At 41.4% G+C, this 19648-nt stretch overlaps 1 protein-coding gene across 2 annotated transcripts in view; it reads left to right on the forward strand.

Annotated features, from left to right (window-relative positions):
• Nucleotides 1–19621, forward strand: part of Dgk (diacyl glycerol kinase 1) — a 107485-nt gene extending 87864 nt beyond the window's left edge. For both annotated transcript variants that reach the window (XM_076535215.1, XM_003705005.3), the window contains 12 exons: nucleotides 9796–9918; nucleotides 11235–11284; nucleotides 11747–11821; nucleotides 12867–13104; nucleotides 13351–13556; nucleotides 13658–13831; nucleotides 13992–14283; nucleotides 14362–14486; nucleotides 14562–14849; nucleotides 15510–15711; nucleotides 15788–15969; nucleotides 16308–19621. In XM_076535215.1, coding sequence (XP_076391330.1) covers nucleotides 9796–9918; nucleotides 11235–11284; nucleotides 11747–11821; nucleotides 12867–13104; nucleotides 13351–13556; nucleotides 13658–13831; nucleotides 13992–14283; nucleotides 14362–14486; nucleotides 14562–14849; nucleotides 15510–15711; nucleotides 15788–15969; nucleotides 16308–16397 — 2045 coding nt within the window. In that variant the 3' untranslated portion in view covers nucleotides 16398–19621. The remainder of the gene's footprint in view (nucleotides 1–9795; nucleotides 9919–11234; nucleotides 11285–11746; nucleotides 11822–12866; nucleotides 13105–13350; nucleotides 13557–13657; nucleotides 13832–13991; nucleotides 14284–14361; nucleotides 14487–14561; nucleotides 14850–15509; nucleotides 15712–15787; nucleotides 15970–16307) is intronic.
• The last annotated feature ends 27 nt before the right edge of the window (nucleotides 19622–19648 follow it).

The following is a 19648-nucleotide window of genomic DNA, read 5'->3' on the forward strand; positions in this document are numbered from 1 at the left end:
ATTACTACGCGTGGGATTGCGGCGCGTGGAATTCCAGCGCATGGAATTAGAGCGCGTGGAACTTCGGCACGTGGAATTGCAACGCATGGAATTCCAGCGCGTGGAATTACACCGCATGGGATTATGGCGCGTGAGATAACAACGCATGGAATTACTACGCGTGGGATTGCGGCGCATGGAATTAGAGCGCGTGGAATTACGGCGCGTGGAACTCCAGCGTAGAACTAATATTTTAAACATCAGATGTAACTTTAAAATCGCATAATAAAATCTGCAGCTCTCAGCCATTGTTCGGAGGGAAATATAAATTGTTTTTACCCGAAGGAACATAATGACAGATGACGTAGAACGACGTCGATAAACATCCTGCCGAGGTAAAGCGAATAATAATCCCACGACAATAGGCTATCTCTAGGCAAACGACAAAGCATCGCGGGATGATCGTAACATAACTCTCTGTATGATCGTCGTAGAATTCTTTACGACGAGACGCGACATATAGATTGGCAAACAAATCGATGCCATAAACCTAGCGGACGAACGTCGTAAAGCCTGCTGGATCGTGTAAGACTTAATGGACGTCCATGGAGGCTTGATGATGTCTTAATCGATTTTTTCCTACGTCAGATGTCGATACAAAAAGTAGTGACGCACGATTCTCTTGGCAAAAAACTATTTTGCTTGTGGAGGATGTCTGCACTTTCGAGGATGTCTGTTTCTGATGTTCTTGCTTTGGAAGTCTTGCAACATTTAATGATATTTTTATAGATTTAATGATATCTTTGCTGATATTTAATAATTGATATTTTTAGAGATTTATTCGCTGATGATTTATGAATTTAATGATTAGCAATTGTATAATGATTCCCATAGTCTTCCTTTTCCTTTAGATGTCCATCTTCAGACAGGAGGATGTCTTTGATGTTCTTGCTTTGGACATCTCACAACTTTACAGAGTTAATGATATCTTTACTGCCTGAATAATTGACAGATTTAGTAACAAATCAGCTGATGATTTATGGATTTGATGATAGACAATTATACAATGATTCCCATAATCGTCTTCCCCTTAGATGTCCACCTTCAGACTGGAGGATATCTTTGATGTTCTTACTTTGGACATCTCACAACTTTACAGATTTAACGTTATCTTTACTGCCTTAATAATTGGCAGATTTAGTAACAAATCAGCTAATGATTTATGGATTTGATGATAGACAATTATACAATGATTCCCATAATCGTCTTCCCTTTAGATGTCCACCTTCAGTAGACAAACTAAAACGCAACAGCATAAGGAAGTGCAAAATACTCAACTAGCAAAAACGTAGCACAGCCGGGGTTAAGCAGGATCCAAACTTTTTCCAACGGGATAAAGCTTGAAAGTAAAGCTGGCTAGAAAAACCTCGCGATAAATTCCTCGATAGCTGGAACGACGCGATATTACCGACCGACTTTCGAAGTGGAATTTCAATTCAGCCGCGAAATCTCCACGGGTGATTTCCATACTGATGGAATCGTCGCGGGACCAACGAATTTGTGTATCGTTAAACCGAGCCAAAAATACTGCCACGTCGGTGGTCGGATGAAACGAGGCTGCGACACAGGAATACCCTTTGCTGGTCGGAAAAATTTATGTGAGCTTCGAGAATGGCTTGGAATCTTCTTTGCCAGGGGAATCGCATTACGCTCGATATGATAAGGGGGTTCGTTCCGACCTCCGCCGATTTTACGATGATGCATTGCACACGGGACCACGTGTGGCTACGTGAATCGTAAACGATTGAATTATAACGCGACAGACGGACCGGAAACGTGCACCGCGAATCGGAAACATCGGGTGAGCTTACGTTACGGTGAGCTTCGAGTGTCTTCTACGGTCGCTGGAACGTCTGTTATGCTTGCAAATACTTCCGGATACTTGATGAATAGAGATTTCAGAATTTATAGCAAAGGATATGTGGTATCGCCTCGGGATATATCGCCATGTGATAGATTGCCACGCATTGAATTATGGTAGAGAAGTATCTATCCTTGCTATGGAGTATTGCTGAGGGGTTGAGTTACGGTGAGTTACGAGTTGAATCACAACAAGTTACTACATGGATTACAGCGTGGTATTACTGCCGTACGGTGTAAATTAGTATCGCCGCGGGTTATATTACCATCCAGTGAGTTACAGCGTGCTGAATTACAGCTGAGCTAACGACGAGTTGAATTATGGCGCGTGGAGTTATGGCAAAGTTAACGAGTTAAATTATAAAGTGTGGAATTATCACGTACGTAGCTTGGAACGAAATTACAACGCGTTGAATTACGGCTTGTAAGAATATGGTATGTGGAATCACGATGGGTGGAATTACGACGTGTTGAGTTACAGAGCGTGGAATTACGGTGCATGGAATTACGATGTGTAGAGTTATAACGCGTTGAATTAGGGTACATGGAATTATGGCGCGTGGAATCACCGTGCGTAGAATTACGATGCGTGGAATTATGGCTTGTGAGATCACGACGCGTTGAATTGCAATCCGTGGAATTATGGCGTTTGGAATCACGACGCGTTGAATTACAGCGCGTGGAGTTCCAGCGCGTAGAGTTCCAGCGCGTGGAGTTCCAGCGCGTGGAGTTCGAAGGCGTGGAGTTCCAGCGCGTGGAATTACAACGCGTGGAATTCCAGCGCGGGGAATTACTACACGTGGAGTTCCAGCGCGTGGAATTACTGCGCGTGGAGTTCCAGCGCGTGGAATTACTACGCGTGGAGTTCCAGCGCGTGGAGTTCCAGCGCATGGAGTTCCAGCGCGTGGAGTTCCAGCGCGTGGAATTACTACGCGTGGAGTTCCAGCGCGTGGAATTCCAGCGCGTGGAGTTCTAGCGCGTGGAATTCCAGCGCGTGGAGTTCTAGCGCGTGGAATTACAGCGCGTGGAGTTCCAGCGCGTGGAGTTCTAGCGCGTGGAATTACAGCGCGTGGAGTTCCAGCGCGTGGAATTACTACGCGTGGAGTTCCAGCGCATGGAGTTCCAGCGCGTGGAGTTCCAGCGCGTGGAATTACTACGCGTGGAGTTCCAGCGCGTGGAATTCCAACGCATGGAGTTCCAGCGCGTGGAGTTCCAGCGCGTGGAATTACTACGCGTGGAGTTCCAGCGCGTGGAATTCCAGCGCGTGGAGTTCTAGCGCGTGGAATTACAGCGCGTGGAGTTCTAGCGCATGGAATTACAGCGCGTGGAGTTCCAGCGCGTGGAATTATAGCGCGTGGAGTTCCAACGCGTAGAATTACGGCACGTGGAATTACAACGTGTGAGATAGCGACGCATGGAATTCCATCGCGTGGGATTGCCGCGCATGGAATTACAACGCGTGGGATTCCAGCATGTGGAATTATGGCGCATAAAATCACAATGCGTAGAAATACAATGCGTTGAATTATCTCGCATGGAATTATGGCGCCATCATCCCCACGATTAAAGTTTATTTATCAAAAATCAAAATCTATGAATACCTAGACTACACATTTGACATAAACTTGCCACAGAAGATTGCAAAGATGAAACAACACCAATAAAGCTTAACCTTTACTGCTTTGATTACACTAAACCGTTTAAACAGAATGTTTACAAGCCTTTGACCAAGCCTAGACTCTCCTCTAGACTAAACCTGTCGAAATCCAGGAAATGCATCCATCGTAAAATCGACAACCTGAACTTTACGAAATGTCATGGCATTCTAAACGACTAATTTTCGATCTAGTTATTTCTAGAATTTCAGCGTGTTAAAACGGTAATCCATGACTTCAAAGACATCAAAGATCTCGTAGTTCAAGGTTATATTTTCAAGATCTTGTAGTTTCAGAAAATAAGAAAATCGGTAGACAGCATGTTGTTTGGACTCTCGGAAACATCGTCGTTTGATTGTCCCGCTGTTGAGATGAGCTTGCGTGCTGGTTCGATCCCCGAAATAACACGATCCGGTATCATCCGGTATAAATAACGTCATGAATAGAGTACATCATGATTCTTGTTGCTTAAAACTCTCAGTATCTCCCTAGTCACGCGAAAAGCAACAAGTGCCTTCCTCGTGTGTTCGAGAATAATAATAATCGACAATAGCGAGTATAGATTGTTCATCGAAACTCATCAACGTCTTCGTTCCTCGAGATTATTGCTGCTCTTTTATTTCGAACTCGTCGACTCTTCGAGTGACTTTCTAGAGTTTCTCCGGTGAAAATGGTGCTGAAGAACGATCGATTACGGCCACCTAACGTTCCCGGTGCTCTGCTGAAAGAAGGTGAGGGGTACAGGTGCTTTTCTTATAAAGTGCTAGTTTGCGAGTTTGTAGATGTTTCTGCATTCGTCAGTTTTGTTGAATTTTTTAGGTTGAAGTTTGCGAAAAATTTTGGTAGTGTATGGAATAGTGGATAGGTTGAGTTTGTGGACATTCGGTATTTTGAAAATGGGGGAGATAGTTGATAGGGAGAAATTTTTTGGGCTAGAAATTTGGATACTTGGAAAGTTGATAAGGTAGAGATTTAGAGATGTAGAGATTTGGAAATTTAGAAATCTCCAAATTTTGGAGTAAGGAAATTTAGAAACATTCAAGCTTTCAAGTATGGGAATTTAGAAATTAGAATATTTATAAAGCTAAGTATTTAGAAATCTGGAAATCTTCAAACTGAGAAAGCTGGAAATTCGGAAATTTTAAAATGAAGAAATCTGGAAACTCAAAAACTTTAAGATCTAAAAAGACAGAAATTCCACAATTTTCTACAAATCCATAAATGTGGTAATTCAGAAACTTAGTCGTCTATAACCTTGATAATTCAAAAATTTAGTTAAAATCTTGCAAACATAATGATCTCCAAATTAACAAATCCACAAAACCCATCCTCCATTTTCTCCTCACTAATAAATGCCACAAAAAATCTCAAAAATTCCACCGTTCCTTAACCTCGATTTCAAAGCAATAACTCGACCGCCGCTAAAAAGCGATTAAATATTTCACCAGTTGAAAGAAGGTGACAGGTGTCTTAGTGACACCGTGTTAGTTTCCATGAGTCAGCAGACATTTCGGTATCTCCAAAGCCATATCGTTTCAAAATTCAAAGGAAATCAAGCTTTTCCGGATTAATTGAAATGAAATCATCGGCAAAAAATAGTGAAATATCATCGGTAAACGAATCTCTATTCAGTGTGTTTGCAACGGTGAATTATTAAATGTCATGAATTTCTACGTCGACGTACGACACTCGCGTCATGAACACTCGCCGCGATTAACCAATATTTATCGTTCAAATAGAAATATCAAAAACATTGATCGAGTCAAATAAAACTATCTTCCTTGCGCGGTTAGTTAAGTGTGAAGATTAATTACGGAAGGAAATGATATGAGTTGTCGTTTAGAAGGATGATTGAATTTGGGTGCGTTGATTTGTAGCGCGTGGAATTACGGAACGTATAGTTACGATACGTAGAATAATGGGGCGGTGAATTACGGCTTGTGGGATCACGACGTGGGTAATCATGGTGAGTTGAATTATAGAGCGTGGAATTATGGCGTGTAGAGTCGCGATGCGTTGAATTATGGCGCGTGGAATTACAACGCGTGGAAATTACGGCCCGTAGAAATTATGGCGCGTAGAATACCAACGCGTGGAATTACGGCGCGTGGAGTTCCAACGCGTGGAAATTACGGCACGTAGAAATTATGGCGCATGGAATTCCAACGCATGGAAATTACGGAGCGTGGAATTACGGCGCGTGAATTAGGCACGCGTGGAAATTACGACGCGAGGAATTACGGCGCGTGGGGTTCCAACGCGTGGAAATTACAGCACGTAGAAATTATGGCGCATGGAAATTACGGAGCGTGGAATTACACGCGTGGATTAGCCACGCGTGGAAATTACGACGCGTGGAATTACGGCGCGTGGAGTTCCAACGCGTGGAAATTACGGCACATAGAAATTACGACGCATGGATATTACGGCGCGTGGAATTATGGCGCATGGAAATTACGGAGCGTGGAATTACACGCGTGGATTAGCAACGCGTGGAAATTACGACGCGTGGAATTACGGCGCGTGGAGTTCCAACGCGTGGAAATTACGGCACATAGAAATTACGACGCATGGAAATTACGGCGCGTGGAATTATGGCGCATGGAAATTACGACGCGTTGAAATACAGCGCGTGGAGTTCCAACGCGTGGAAATTACGGCACGTAGAAATTACAGCGCGTGGAATTACGGCGCGTGGATTAGCTACGCGTGGAAATTACGGCGCGTAGAAATTACGACGCGTGAAATTACGGCGCGTGGAGTTCCAACGCGTGGAAATTACGGCATGTAGAAATTACAGCGCGTGGAATTACGACGCGTGGAGTTCCAACACGTGGAAATTACGGCACGTAGAAATTACAGCGCGTGGAATTACGGCGCGTGGATTAGCAACGCATGGAAATTACGGCACGTAGAAATTATAGCGCGTGGAATTACGACGCGTGGAGTTCTAACACGTGGAAATTACGGCACGTAGAAATTACAGCGCGTGGAATTACGGCGCGTGGATTAGCAACGCATGGAAATTACGGCGCGTAGAAATTATAGCGCGTGGAATTACGACGCGTGGAGTTCCAACGCCTGGAATTACGACGCGTGGAGTTCCAACGCGTTGAATTATACTGCATGGAATTACAACCCCCGCATCCCCAAAACTCACCAATATTCCCCAATATTACCATCCACCCAGAAATATGAAAACCCACTCGCTCTAAACAAAACCACCCCTCCTCGCGCGGTCAGTTAAGTGTAAAGATTAATTACCTCAGCAAACAATACGATCGGGTGCAAGTACTGATTGAATTCGGGCGAGAAAATGAAATCTCGTCGAAAATATGGTGGAATAAGTCAGCTCTCTCGTTTATTCGTTACACGCGATCGTCGTGGCAAAGCAATCAATCGTGTCATCCGATGAGCATCGACGGTTTCAATTGAATTAATTGTTCGTAGTGATCCTGTTGCTTGATACCGCCGCGAAATAAATTGCAGCTGGCTTTTCAATGAAAGTACGGTGCTCGATGATCGATCCGATTCGTTTTCACGGTGTTTGCTCGTTGGAAAAAAAACAATTTATTCTGGTTTACCGTATTTCGATTATTATTCAGTCATTTTTTTTTTATTTAATTCCATATCGCATTGTACTTTAATGATTTCGCGTTCCGGGAAATTTCAATTGTTCGTTATTCATGTGTTTGAACCGCGGATGTATTGTTTCAAATTAATGATACTCCGCTTCCGCTCTTCGCTGTACTAGCATTGTTTGCTTTGGCATTTTGTTCATGGGTCTGTTAAGTCGTTAACTCTTTGACGTATTCCTGATCTCCATATGCCGATTTTGATATCGATATTTACTCCAGTTTCGATACCGCGTATTTGCAATTTGAAAATTATTGCTTCTCTGAAGTACACTGCAAATGTTTTCAAAAATAAAATCTTTCGTACAATTTCTGTTAAATATTTGATATTTAACTTCAAAAATATGGAGTGGTCAATGTACAGCCTCAAACATAAATTTTGTATAAAGCTCCACAACCGAGTACTAAAATTATAGTAAAACTAACAAATCAGTGGTGAAACTATTAGAAGTAACAGTCCTCTTGTTTCCGGAAGTACGCAAACAAGATCTCGCGGTCCGATCGAACACACCATGAAATAAATCGTGACAACGCCGTCGAGAAATCACGGAACAGACAAAATGAACCGCTGGAGAGTAATAGAATACTCGGTGAATTTGTTTCAGCATTGTTGCGCGTACTAAAGATAAATCGTTCTCCTCCAACGATTGATCGGCCGGCTTTATTTCCCTCGTGACCAGCCGTTTTATCCACCTTTCCCCTTTTTTTCTCCTTACGTCCTCGGATGTTACGTGTCCAGAGAATCGTAAAATGACACGGGAGATATTCAACCGGAGAATATCTTCGACAATATTGCAAAGTCGTATTGCGTTCGATACGGAACCTTTTTCATTTATTGGACGATACTGTGGATAGCTTGTACGAAGTTGGATTTTTGGTGCGTTGGAAATTGCGGAATTAAGGTTTGGGTGAGGATGGTGTGGAGTGAGGTTAGATTTCGATGCGTTTGATAGACGGGGAATTATAGCGCGTGGAAATTACAACGTGGGGAATTATAGCGCGTGGGATAACGACACGTGGACCTTCAATACGTAGAAATTACAATGCGTGGAATTATGGCGCGTGCGATTACAGTGCGTAGAAATTACAATGCGTGGGATTATGGTGCGTAGAAATTACGGCGCGTGGAATTACGGTGTGTAGAAATTATAATGCGTGAGATTACGGTGCGTAGAAATTACGGCGCGTGGGATTACGGTGCGTAGAAATTATAATGCGTGAGATTACGGTGCGTAGAAATACAGCGCGTGGAGTTCCAGCGCGTGGAGTTCCAACGCGTGGAGTTCCAGCGTGTGGAGTTTCAGCGCGTGGAGTTCCAGCGCGTGGAATTCCAACGCGTGGAGTTCCAGCGTGTGGAGTTCCACCGCGTGGAATTACAACGCGTGGAAATCACGACGTGTAGAAATTAAGGAGCGTGGAATTACAGGGCGTAGAGTGACAACCCATAAAACTACGCTACGCCTCATTACTCCCCGTTGAATTACGACACATGGAATTACCGCGCGTTGAATTACAAAGCACCGAACTACATCGCATCAACTCCCTTTGCATTTCACTTTACATTTCACCATCTCTGTACACAACAAAAGTAGTAGAAAAATGGAAGAAGTCCCATAACTACCCAACTTATTATAAATGTTTGTCCAAAGTTCACTAAGATGTACAGCAGCAGCAAAGTATCAAGTGTCCGTGTAAATAGCGCGAAACTGTGCAGAACAAATGTTTGTTACAACTTTAATCGTCCAGCACGAGAATTGCTTACGCGCCGTAGGAAATTACGATGCACACATCAGACGTCTGCTTACAAATATCGTTCTAAGAATATTCGTCGTCTATCAAACGGTCGTGCACGTGCTGTAACACTCGATCGTTATAATTAGAGCACTACTCGTGTGCATACATCGATAGTTGGCCCCTAAATCGCAACAGAAGCAACAGGTCCGTTGTAGAGGCTCTTAAACGCGATTGACGAAAACTTGTAATTCTAAAAATAATAACGTACTTTCTTTGTGGACTATAATCCGAGACACGATGTTGCCTCGAGGTGTTGATCGAGAATTTTATGATCTAATCCTTGTCGATACGGAGCGGGTGCAATAATAATAACGTAGACTGGTATTGCTTCGAGCAACAAGTTCCCTTGACGGGATCTTGTAAAATGAAAAAGGAAAGCGGGTTAAGCTGCATTGGAAAGTTCGAACCTTCAAACGGCATTGTATAGGTACTTACGGAAATTAGACTATCAATTTTTAAACGGGACTTGTGAACACTGTGACACGTGGGTATTAGCGAACTTTCGCAAATCGATATCAGGGAGGTTGGATACATTGTGAGATTAGTGAAGTTAGCTTCGAATTTGTTTAAACATGAGTACCTTACAATTTTTCTACTTTTGTAAGGATATAAATTTTGGTCCTTAAAGTTATTTTCATCCTTTAAAGTTATTAGACTAATTCAGTTAATCTTGCAGTATGAATTAAAATGTTCTATATTTATTTGAAGAATATTTGCAATTGATAGTTGTTCTAGAAAGCACCTTTCGATTAATAAAGATTTGTGGGATCATCAACCTTGCACCAATTCGCGTGTTGTTCTTCGATTTGCAGAGATGAGACACCTGGTCCGAAAGCAGAGCACGATAGACGTTCATTCGGTTAAAGTCAGCCTGAAAGATATCGTGTGCTATCTCTCGTTGCTGGAAGCTGGTAGACCTGAAGATAAACTTGAGTGTGAGTATTTCCTTTCTCGGATCGATCGTGGCTAATTAAAGGTTGCGAGTATTTTCGTTCTCTCGAATATCATGAAAGTCGGATTAATCTTCTTCGCTTTTCTCCTCATTAATAAAATAATTCGATAAGTATTTAAGTGGCCCTTAATATTAACGACTTTGGAAGTTGTGCAGATTACTCGATTTACGCTTTGCAGATTTTCATGTATAAATACTGATCTTGATATATGTATGTCCATCTTGATATTTAAATATTGATTTTAATATATAAATGCTAACTTTGATATATGGATGTGGACCTTGATATATAAATAAAGATCTTGATACATATGTAGACCTTCATACATACATGTAGACCTTGATACACATATGTAAACTTTGGTACATACATGTAGACCTTGATACATACATGTAAATCTTGATACACATATGTAGAGCTTGGTACACACATGTAGACCTTGATTCACATATGTAGATCTTGATACATACATGTAAATCTTGATACACACATGTAGACCTTGATACACATATGTAGACCTTCATACACTCATGTAGACCTTGACACACACATATGAACCTTGATACACACATGTAGACGTTGATACACATATGTAGACCTTGATACACATATGTACACCTTGATACACATACGTAAACCTTGATACACACATGTAGATCTTGACACACACATGTGAACCTTGATACACACATGTAGACCTTGATACACACATGTAGACCTTGACACACACATGTGAACCTTGATACACACATGTAGACCTTGATACACACATGTAGACCTTGACACACACATGTGAACCTTGATACACACATGTAGACCTTGATACACATACGTAAACCTTAATACACACATGTAGACCTTGATACACACATATGAACCTTAATACACACATATAATCCTTGATACACAAATGTACACCTTGATACACGCACGTAAACCTTGATACACACATATAGACCTTAATACACCTTGACATACACATGCGATACATACAAAGAAATATTGATTCCATGATATGTGAAGAGTCAAAAGTCCTTTGATAAATAATTTCCTACCACAGTTCCATTCACTCACCATTTTGCTAACTCGATAAACGACATTTGACGTTTTCATAGTGTCTGTTGAGAGTAATCGTAATTACGAAAGCATTTCGAGCTCCTTGAGCATTTTAGATTCGCGTGTCCAACATCATTCTCAACGATCCGCTTTCTCAAGCTGCTCCCTGCTGCAAATCTACTGCAACTTGTTGCACGCCAATTTCGACGCGCATTAATTCATTTGCCTTCGTTTCTTTCCAGTCATGTTTCGGCTGTACGATACGGATGGAAACGGTGTTCTTGATACCAACGTGAGTAAAAACGAGCAGCTTGAAGGCGCGTCTTTTTTTTTAGGCAAACTCTTTTTAATCGTTCAGTGGGGTAAAATCGGGGAGACGGTGAAATTGAATGCTAAATTAAATGTAATTTGAGGAACCGCTCGATCAGTGAGTGTGAAAGGTCGCAGGATTTCATGAAACCTATGATCGTTTTGGATCTCGATTTTTATCCTCGAATTAGTAAATTATTTTGTAATATTCGATTGATACATTTGAAGGATTAAAAAATAACAGGAGTAATTTATTATTGCCTTTTTTTTATAAAGAGTTCCTATGGCATGGTGATTAAGGATAGTTTTCAATCAAAAAGATAATTGAAAATTAAACACGTTTAACAATAGAGTTTGCGAGTGTGTCAATGATAGGAAATAGATCGATTTCAATATGTCTTGCGTATTGTGCCTCGCATCTAATGCCATTATCACGTGTCCGTAGGAGATGGACTGCATTGTCAATCAGATGATGAATGTCGCTGAATATCTCGGCTGGGATGTCACGGAATTGAAACCGGTGAGTTTGAATACCGTTCACTTCTGGTTGGCTTCAAATTTAGAAAATTGAGGTGTTGGAAAGTTGGAAATCTAGAAATTTGGGGATTTGGGGATTTAGGGATTTGGGAATTTGGAAATTTGGGAATTTGGGGGAGTGAGAATTTGGGGCGCGAGAATTTGGAAATTTGGAATTTGGAGGCGTAAGAATTTGGGGGTGTGAGAATTTGGGAGTGTGAGAATTTGGGGGCGTGAGAATTTGGGAGAGTGTGAATTTGGGGGCGTGAGAATTTGAAAATTTGGAATTTGGAGGCATTAGAATTTGGAAATTTGGAATTACGGCGCGTAGAAATAACGGCGCGTGGGATTACGGCGCGTGGATTTCCAGCGCGTGGAGTTCCAGCGCGTGGAATTACCGCGCGTGGAGTTCCAACGCGTGGATTTACCGCGCGTGGAGTTCCAGCGCGTGGATTTCCAGCGCGTGGAATTACCGCGCGTGGAGTTCCAACGCGTGGATTTACCGCGCGTGGAGTTCCAGCGCGTGGATTTCCAGCGCGTGGAATTACCTTGCGTAGAGTTCCAGCGCGTGGAATTACCACGCGTGGAGTTCCAGCGCGTGGATTTCCAGCGCGTGGAGTTCCAGCGCGTGGATTTCCAGCGCGTGGAATTACCGCGCGTGGAGTTCCAGCGCGTGGATTTCCAGCGCGTGGAGTTCCAGCGCGTGGAATTACCGCGCGTGCAATTCCAGCGCGTGGAGTTTCAACGCGTGGAGTTCCAGTGCGTGGAATTCCAGTGCGTGGAGTTCCAGTGCATCGAGTTCCAGCGCGTAGAGTTTCAACGTATGGAATTCCAGCGCGTGGAGTTCCATCTCTGTATTTTAATCTAAAAATTTATCAATTCCAAACCTTGAAAATTCCCTACCTAAAGTGCTCCCCCAGCTATAACCGAAACAATTTACCACTCCCCTATCGTAGCGATGTAACGAGAGCACTGTACACAAGCGGTATCATCTCGCGTTCGCTTACACAAGCAGAATATAGAGAAATTGATGAACGATATATTTATAGATACTGCAAGACATGATGATAGAAATAGACTACGACGCCGATGGCACGGTATCTTTGGAGGAATGGAAAAGGGGTGGTCTTACAACGATTCCGTTGCTGGTGCTTTTGGGCCTGGATTCCCACGTGAAAGAGGACGGCAACCATCTTTGGAGGCTAAAACACTTCAGTAAACCCGCCTACTGCAATCTCTGTTTGAACATGTTGGTCGGTCTCGGCAAGAAAGGTCTTTGTTGTGTCTGTAAGTATCGTCGAGCTCCTTGATACCGTGGTTTCGTTGTTTCCTTCTCTCTTTCTGTACGAAAAACATTTTCATAGAAGGTGCTGTTATTATCTTTTCATTAACATTCTTCGTTGAAAACGCAACCAGTTTACTCGTCGATCCTCAGTGTTTATCAAACTAAACATCCTTTAAATTATTCCTTGTTTCTCTGTATTGCATTAACAGTAAATTCTTGCATTTAAGCGTTCTTGCTTTTTTATGCAGTTTGCAAGTACACGGTCCACGAGAGATGCGTTCAAAGAGCGCCAGCTTCTTGCATAGCCACCTACGTGAAGAGCAAGAAGACGTCACAGACGATGGTACACCACTGGGTCGAAGGCAATTGTCACGGCAAATGCTCGAAATGTAGAAAGACCATCAAAAGTTACAACGGTATCACCGGATTGCATTGCAGATGGTGTCAGATAACTGTAAGTCACCTTCCGACATTGATCGATGAAAACTCTCCTCATGTTTTTAGCACTAGAATACTTCTTTGCACGAATCTCTAGAATCTTTGTGGACTTTGCAGTTGCACAACAGATGCGTGTCGCAAGTGAGGGCAGAGTGCACACTTGGGGAACACGCGGTCCATATCCTCCCACCGACGGCCATTTGCCCTGTCGTTCTCGACAGACAACGATCGTTGTCCAGGGACAGTAAAAGGGGCAGCAAACATGGACAGGAATCGTCTACCGTCAGCACTGTAAGAAACTATGATTTACTGATTTAGGGACTTACTAATTTACTGATTTACTGATTTACTGAGTTACTAATTTACTGATTTACCAATCACTTTGATCTACAACCTTTACAACCATTGACAATTATACAAATTCTTTAAATAAATGTTTTACTGTCAACAGAGCGGGTTTCTGACGTCCGCAAGTGCCACCAGCCAGCAGCCAGCGATGTCCTTCCAAATTACACCGCCCCCCGACACAGTACCCCTCCTAGTGTTCATCAATCCAAAATCCGGTGGGAGGCAGGGAGAACGTATGTTAAGGAAGTTCCAGTACATCTTGAACCCACGTCAGGTCCATAATTTGGCAGTGGGTGGACCCATGCAGGGTCTGCAGATGTTCAAGGACGTGGAGAACTTCAAGGTGATATGCTGCGGCGGTGACGGTACCGTTGGATGGGTCCTCGAAACGATGGGTACGCTTAACAATTATTTTTAACGTTAATTTTGATATTGTAAAGTAGCTTTTACAATCTTTTTTGTTTATTGAACAGATCGTGTGCAGTTTGAACATCAACCCGCTGTCGGTGTCATACCTTTAGGCACAGGAAATGATCTAGCAAGGTGTTTGCGATGGGGCGGTGGTTACGAGGGCGAAGCCATTCACAAAGTCCTCAAAGTAAGCTCATTTATTATTACAAATATTATTACGAATGTTAAATATGTGTTTGATATTATAATATATGATTTGTAGAAAATAGAGAAAGCGACAACTGTGATGATGGACCGCTGGCAGATTGAAGTACTCGATCAGAAGGACGAGAAGAAACCGAACCAAGACAGTATACCGTACAATATCATAAACAATTACTTCTCCGTGGGAGTGGACGCCGCCATTTGCGTAAAATTTCACATGGAGAGGGAGAAGAACCCGGAGAAGTTCAACAGCAGGATGAAGAACAAGCTTTGGTACTTCGAGTACGCGACCACAGAACAGTTTGCTGCCAGCTGTAAAAATCTTCATGAAGATCTCGAAATCATTGTACGTACTTGAGTGCAATGTTGTGGATAATCCTTTCACTACTTATCTTCCATTTTGGAGAATACGTAAATCTGAAGTTTTCGACTCATTTTCAAGTTTCTTAAATTTCTAAGGTTTCTTGGAACTTTTGCAAGTTACAAGATTTCTTAGATTCCCTAATTTATGAATTATTATCAAAGTTCTAAGTTTCCAAGTGCATAGATCCCAAAATTCTCAGCTGTCCAAATTTCTACTTCCCCAAATTCTCATCTCCCCAAATTTCTACTCCCTCAAATCCTCATCTCCCCAAATTTCTACTCTCCCAAATTCTCATCTCCCCAAATTTCTACTCCCTCAAATCCTCACCTCCCCAAATTTCTACTCTCCCAAATTTTCATCTCCCCAAATTTCTACTCCCTCAAATCCTCATCTCCCCAAATTTCTATTCTCCCAAATTCTCATCTCCCCAAAATTTCTACTCTCCTAAATCCTCACCTCCCCAAATTTCTACTCTCCCAAATTCTCATCTCCCCAAATTTCTACTCCCTCAAATCCTCATCTCCCCAAATTTCTACTCCCTTAAATCCCCACCTCCCCAAACTCAAATCACCAAATTCTCAAATCCTCAAATTTCCAGCACCAACTGATCTCAAGTTCGCTAACGTCATCATCTATTTTCAGTGCGACGGAACACCCTTAGACTTAGCTCACGGCCCTTCACTCCAAGGCGTCGCGTTACTGAACATTCCTTTCACCCACGGAGGCTCAAATCTCTGGGGTGAGCACCACACGAGGCATCGTCTTGGCAAACGGAAGAAGCGACCCGACAAAGAACTGAGCACCAGTAGCTTTAACTCTGTAGATCTCACTGCTGCGATACAAGGTACATAATACTCGAACGGTTTCAAATTGGCAATAGAAAATGTCCTTATCTAATCAGAGGATCAATATGCTTGCAGACATTGGGGACAATCTGATAGAGGTAATTGGATTGGAGAACTGCTTGCACATGGGCCAAGTCAAAACTGGCCTTCGTCATTCTGGTAGGAGGTTAGCTCAATGTAGCAGCGTCACTATCACCACGAGTAAACGTTTTCCAATGCAGATCGATGGGGAACCATGGATGCAAGGCCCGTGCACTGTAAGTTCACTGGCAATTAGTGAAAGGTGGATCTGGTCTCAAAGGATAAATTCTTTAATTCATTAATAGAGTTTGTATTGTCAGATGAAATATATTTGCAAATGTTTATGTCACAAGTTTCATAAATAAAAGTCCAAATTGTCAGAAATTTTGTTCTGTATAGTTTGGAGCATTAATGTGAAAGGGATTGACATGAGGACCCTAAGAGCCTTGTTAAGCCTTGAGGTCCTTGTTAGTGAACCTAAAGAACCAGACCCATGCAGACAAAAATCCTAACTGATCCTAATCCAAATCTAATCCACAATAGGAATACTAATTCTTGATCATACTCATTGCAGATTCACATAACGCATAAGAACCAGGTACCAATGCTGATGGCCCCTCCGCCAGAAAAGGGTCGCGGTTTCTTCCGTTTCTTGAGGAGGTGAACTCGCTCTAAAGACGAAATCGAGGAATAAACCTCGGTTTTACCTATCCAAACCTAGTCCCGGTTTAACCTTCTCTTGATTAAAGACGGAAGCGAAAGCGTGTCAGTTCGGTCGTACTTACCGTAGCTTCAGTGCTCGTTCGAGCGCGATGAGCGAGCTTCAACGTAACTTAGGTATTCTTGTGTACAGTATTTTTTGAGAATAATAATAATGATAACGAAAAGAAAAAAAACGCATCGTTCGTCTTAGAGTTTAGGATCAGCGGTAGGCTCGTCGGTCTTCGTGCTTCGTAGCTCGATACGGGGATAATATTAATGGATCGTTTTTTTGTATAACGCCGAAAAGCGACGACAAACTCTTTGTTCTCGAAATCCGTGGCTTGAGTCTACCGCTTTAAAATACGCAAGTACAAGCCTGTATCGCAGTCGAGCGTATAATTATACCGACACGAAGATTGTACGGTATCATGCAAAAGAGAATAATTTCGTAGGTTTATCTTCTTAGATAAATGTTCTTTGATCGTTATTTTGTTCTTCGCTATATCGCAAGGGTTTCGTTTCCTCAACACACGTAAAACACGACAGGATAACTCGAGGATAAACGGATCATTTGTCACGAAAACTTTTGGTTAAGATTGTCTGTTGTATGTTATTTTGTACGATATATCTTGATCTGTGTATCCTTGACTGGTCTCGCAAACCATTTACTTTTATAAAAATGAACGACGCAAATAATTCGATCCTCTTTTTTGCACGACTCCGTCCAACAATCAAAAATCTACTTTCCTCTCTTAACGTTAGGGTTTTTGTACGGAAGCTTAGTCGTAACCGCTTAGACGTAAATCACGTACGATTGGTTTATTTATTTATTTATTTATTCGTCCGAATTATTTATTTATTTGACGGCCGCCCGGAGCCGAGCAATATACGTTGTGAGCATATCAGTAGATACAGCGCGACTGTAAAATATTCTGTAAGGTTTAGTTCATGGTTTGTCTTTCGTATGAATCGCGAAAGAAGTAACGAACATTGTGCGTATACTTTCGATTATAATTAATTAAATCTCTATTTTATCGTTCATCGACCACTCGCTACAATTAACGATGAATTATTAAGCGTAGATCACGCATGTATTGTATCGAGTGCTAGAAGTAGGAATCAACTCGTAGATACACAAAGTATTGTGAAGTTTAATCGAAGTCGATTCAGCCAACGTGTTAAACACGATCAGTATTGCGCTATCGAGTTCACAGAATTTTTCGTAGGATTCTCTCGCTGTATTTAGCACGCATTTCATTATTAGCGAAGTTCAGTTCTTTTATTGTCAAATAATTAAATATCCACCCACATCCTGAAGCATTTTTCAAATTTTCCGTCCGACTATAGAAATAAACCATAGTCCGCAATTATGTATTCGTATAAGTTGCCGCTTTATTTTGCATTTCGAAACGTCAATTTCGAGGAAGCTCATGTAGTAGCAATATCGAGCAGCATGCTTCTGAGAAGATAATTTTTATCATCGCAGATGTCTGTTTCCTCTCATGCTTTTGTATAAAAGAAGTTCTGAGTACGATTCTGAGCAACATCCCGCAGGGACCATCACCATGTAACGATATAAAACGACCATATTTAGCCTTGTGTAATGTTTCAATTCAACCAGCGATTTTCTTTTTACTACATATCTTTCATCCTCACTAAACGAAACGATGTACTTGATAGAGAGAGCGTTTTAAAGCATTTCGAGTCAATATTTTCGAGCATGTATTTCGATCGTTTTACCATGTAGGAATTGATAACGATTTCTTCTCGTTTCCCTCGATATACGCATACTTCCCTTTAGCGATTATACGATCGACTATACATGATACATATAGTTGCTCTCGTTAGACGAATCGAAATATTACGCTTATGTATAATGATACAACCCGTGTTAAGGTCTTAATCGTTAAGTCGTTATCCGTTAGCGTGAAAATCGGACGAGGTTGCATGACTTTGCGACTCCTGTAAATTATACTGGTCTCGAGAATTTAGGAATTTCAGGATTTGGGAATTTATGGATTTGAAAATGTGGAGATTCGAAAATTAGAAATTTGTAAATTTGTCAGAAAATGAGGGACCAGTATATTCCAGCATATTTGACCCACAACTGGTAAAAGTAAATATGCAGTCCGATAGACTGGTTACCAGTTTCGGGTTAATCGGTCGTGCTCCCTTCGTCGCGAATCTGTGAATACTATCGGCACAATAATTACAAATATTGTTTTTCTATTGGATTGGCGCAGTGTCTCAGTGTGCTTGTCATCGTATGACTTATGGTATTAAAAAAGACCCAATCAAAAAAAGATAGAAAGAAAATGCGAGAAACCGTAGGTTTTTAACCCTTGATGCAATGAGCAAATTCTGTTCGAATTTTTAATCGATATACTTATAGGGTTATCTGCTTTGATGAAGTAAATAAAATACTTGTATTACAAAAACTTTAAATAATATAGACATTGAGATTTTTTCCACGAGTATTCATCTTTTTTTATAATATCGACTTTTCGGTATCTTGTGTTTTTCATTTACGAAGATTTGAACGGATTAAAACAGATCACCCTGTATATAGAAATAACGTATCAAAATCGACAATAGTGCTCGTCAATTATTCCTTTCTTTTAAAGCCTGATAAATAGATGTTGATGAAACATTATTTTCAATGACGAAAAAGTATCTTGGCGATCAAAGAAAGTAATTGAAAAGCGTAATAAAACACTGAGACAACAGAATAAAATACCTGGAAATATCGGTTTTATCAGTTCTGCGAATATTCGAATTTTTTCTACAACCCTGCTTTGAAATTTTTTATAATTCGCTTTTCAACCTTGTCTGAATTATACCTAGAATTTTGCATGAAAAAATAGGGGACCATTTTTTTCTTTTCTCAGCACTAATATTTCAGACCTTCAGTTTTGATTCATCTTACAATTTGATCGCCCGGGAAACTCGAGACAAATTAACGCAAAGGGTTGAAAATAAGTAAACGTTTCATCACAATAATTTCGAACACGAATTGTGATTTGTAGCCGTTAGGACGTTCGTATTGGATGAATTTACTGCCACTTTTATCTGGGTCTTACGTACGTTTGAGCACTACTGCCATTTTCCAAAAGATATCCATGTATAAGAAGAAAAAAAGCCTGTCTATTATAGTGTATTATACGAAATAAAGTGTACATTACGATACTCGATACTTTTTATTTAAATAATCCA

The sequence above is a fragment of the Megachile rotundata genome, chromosome 9 (assembly GCF_050947335.1).
Source record: "Megachile rotundata isolate GNS110a chromosome 9, iyMegRotu1, whole genome shotgun sequence".
Lineage (NCBI taxonomy): Eukaryota > Metazoa > Arthropoda > Insecta > Hymenoptera > Megachilidae > Megachile > Megachile rotundata.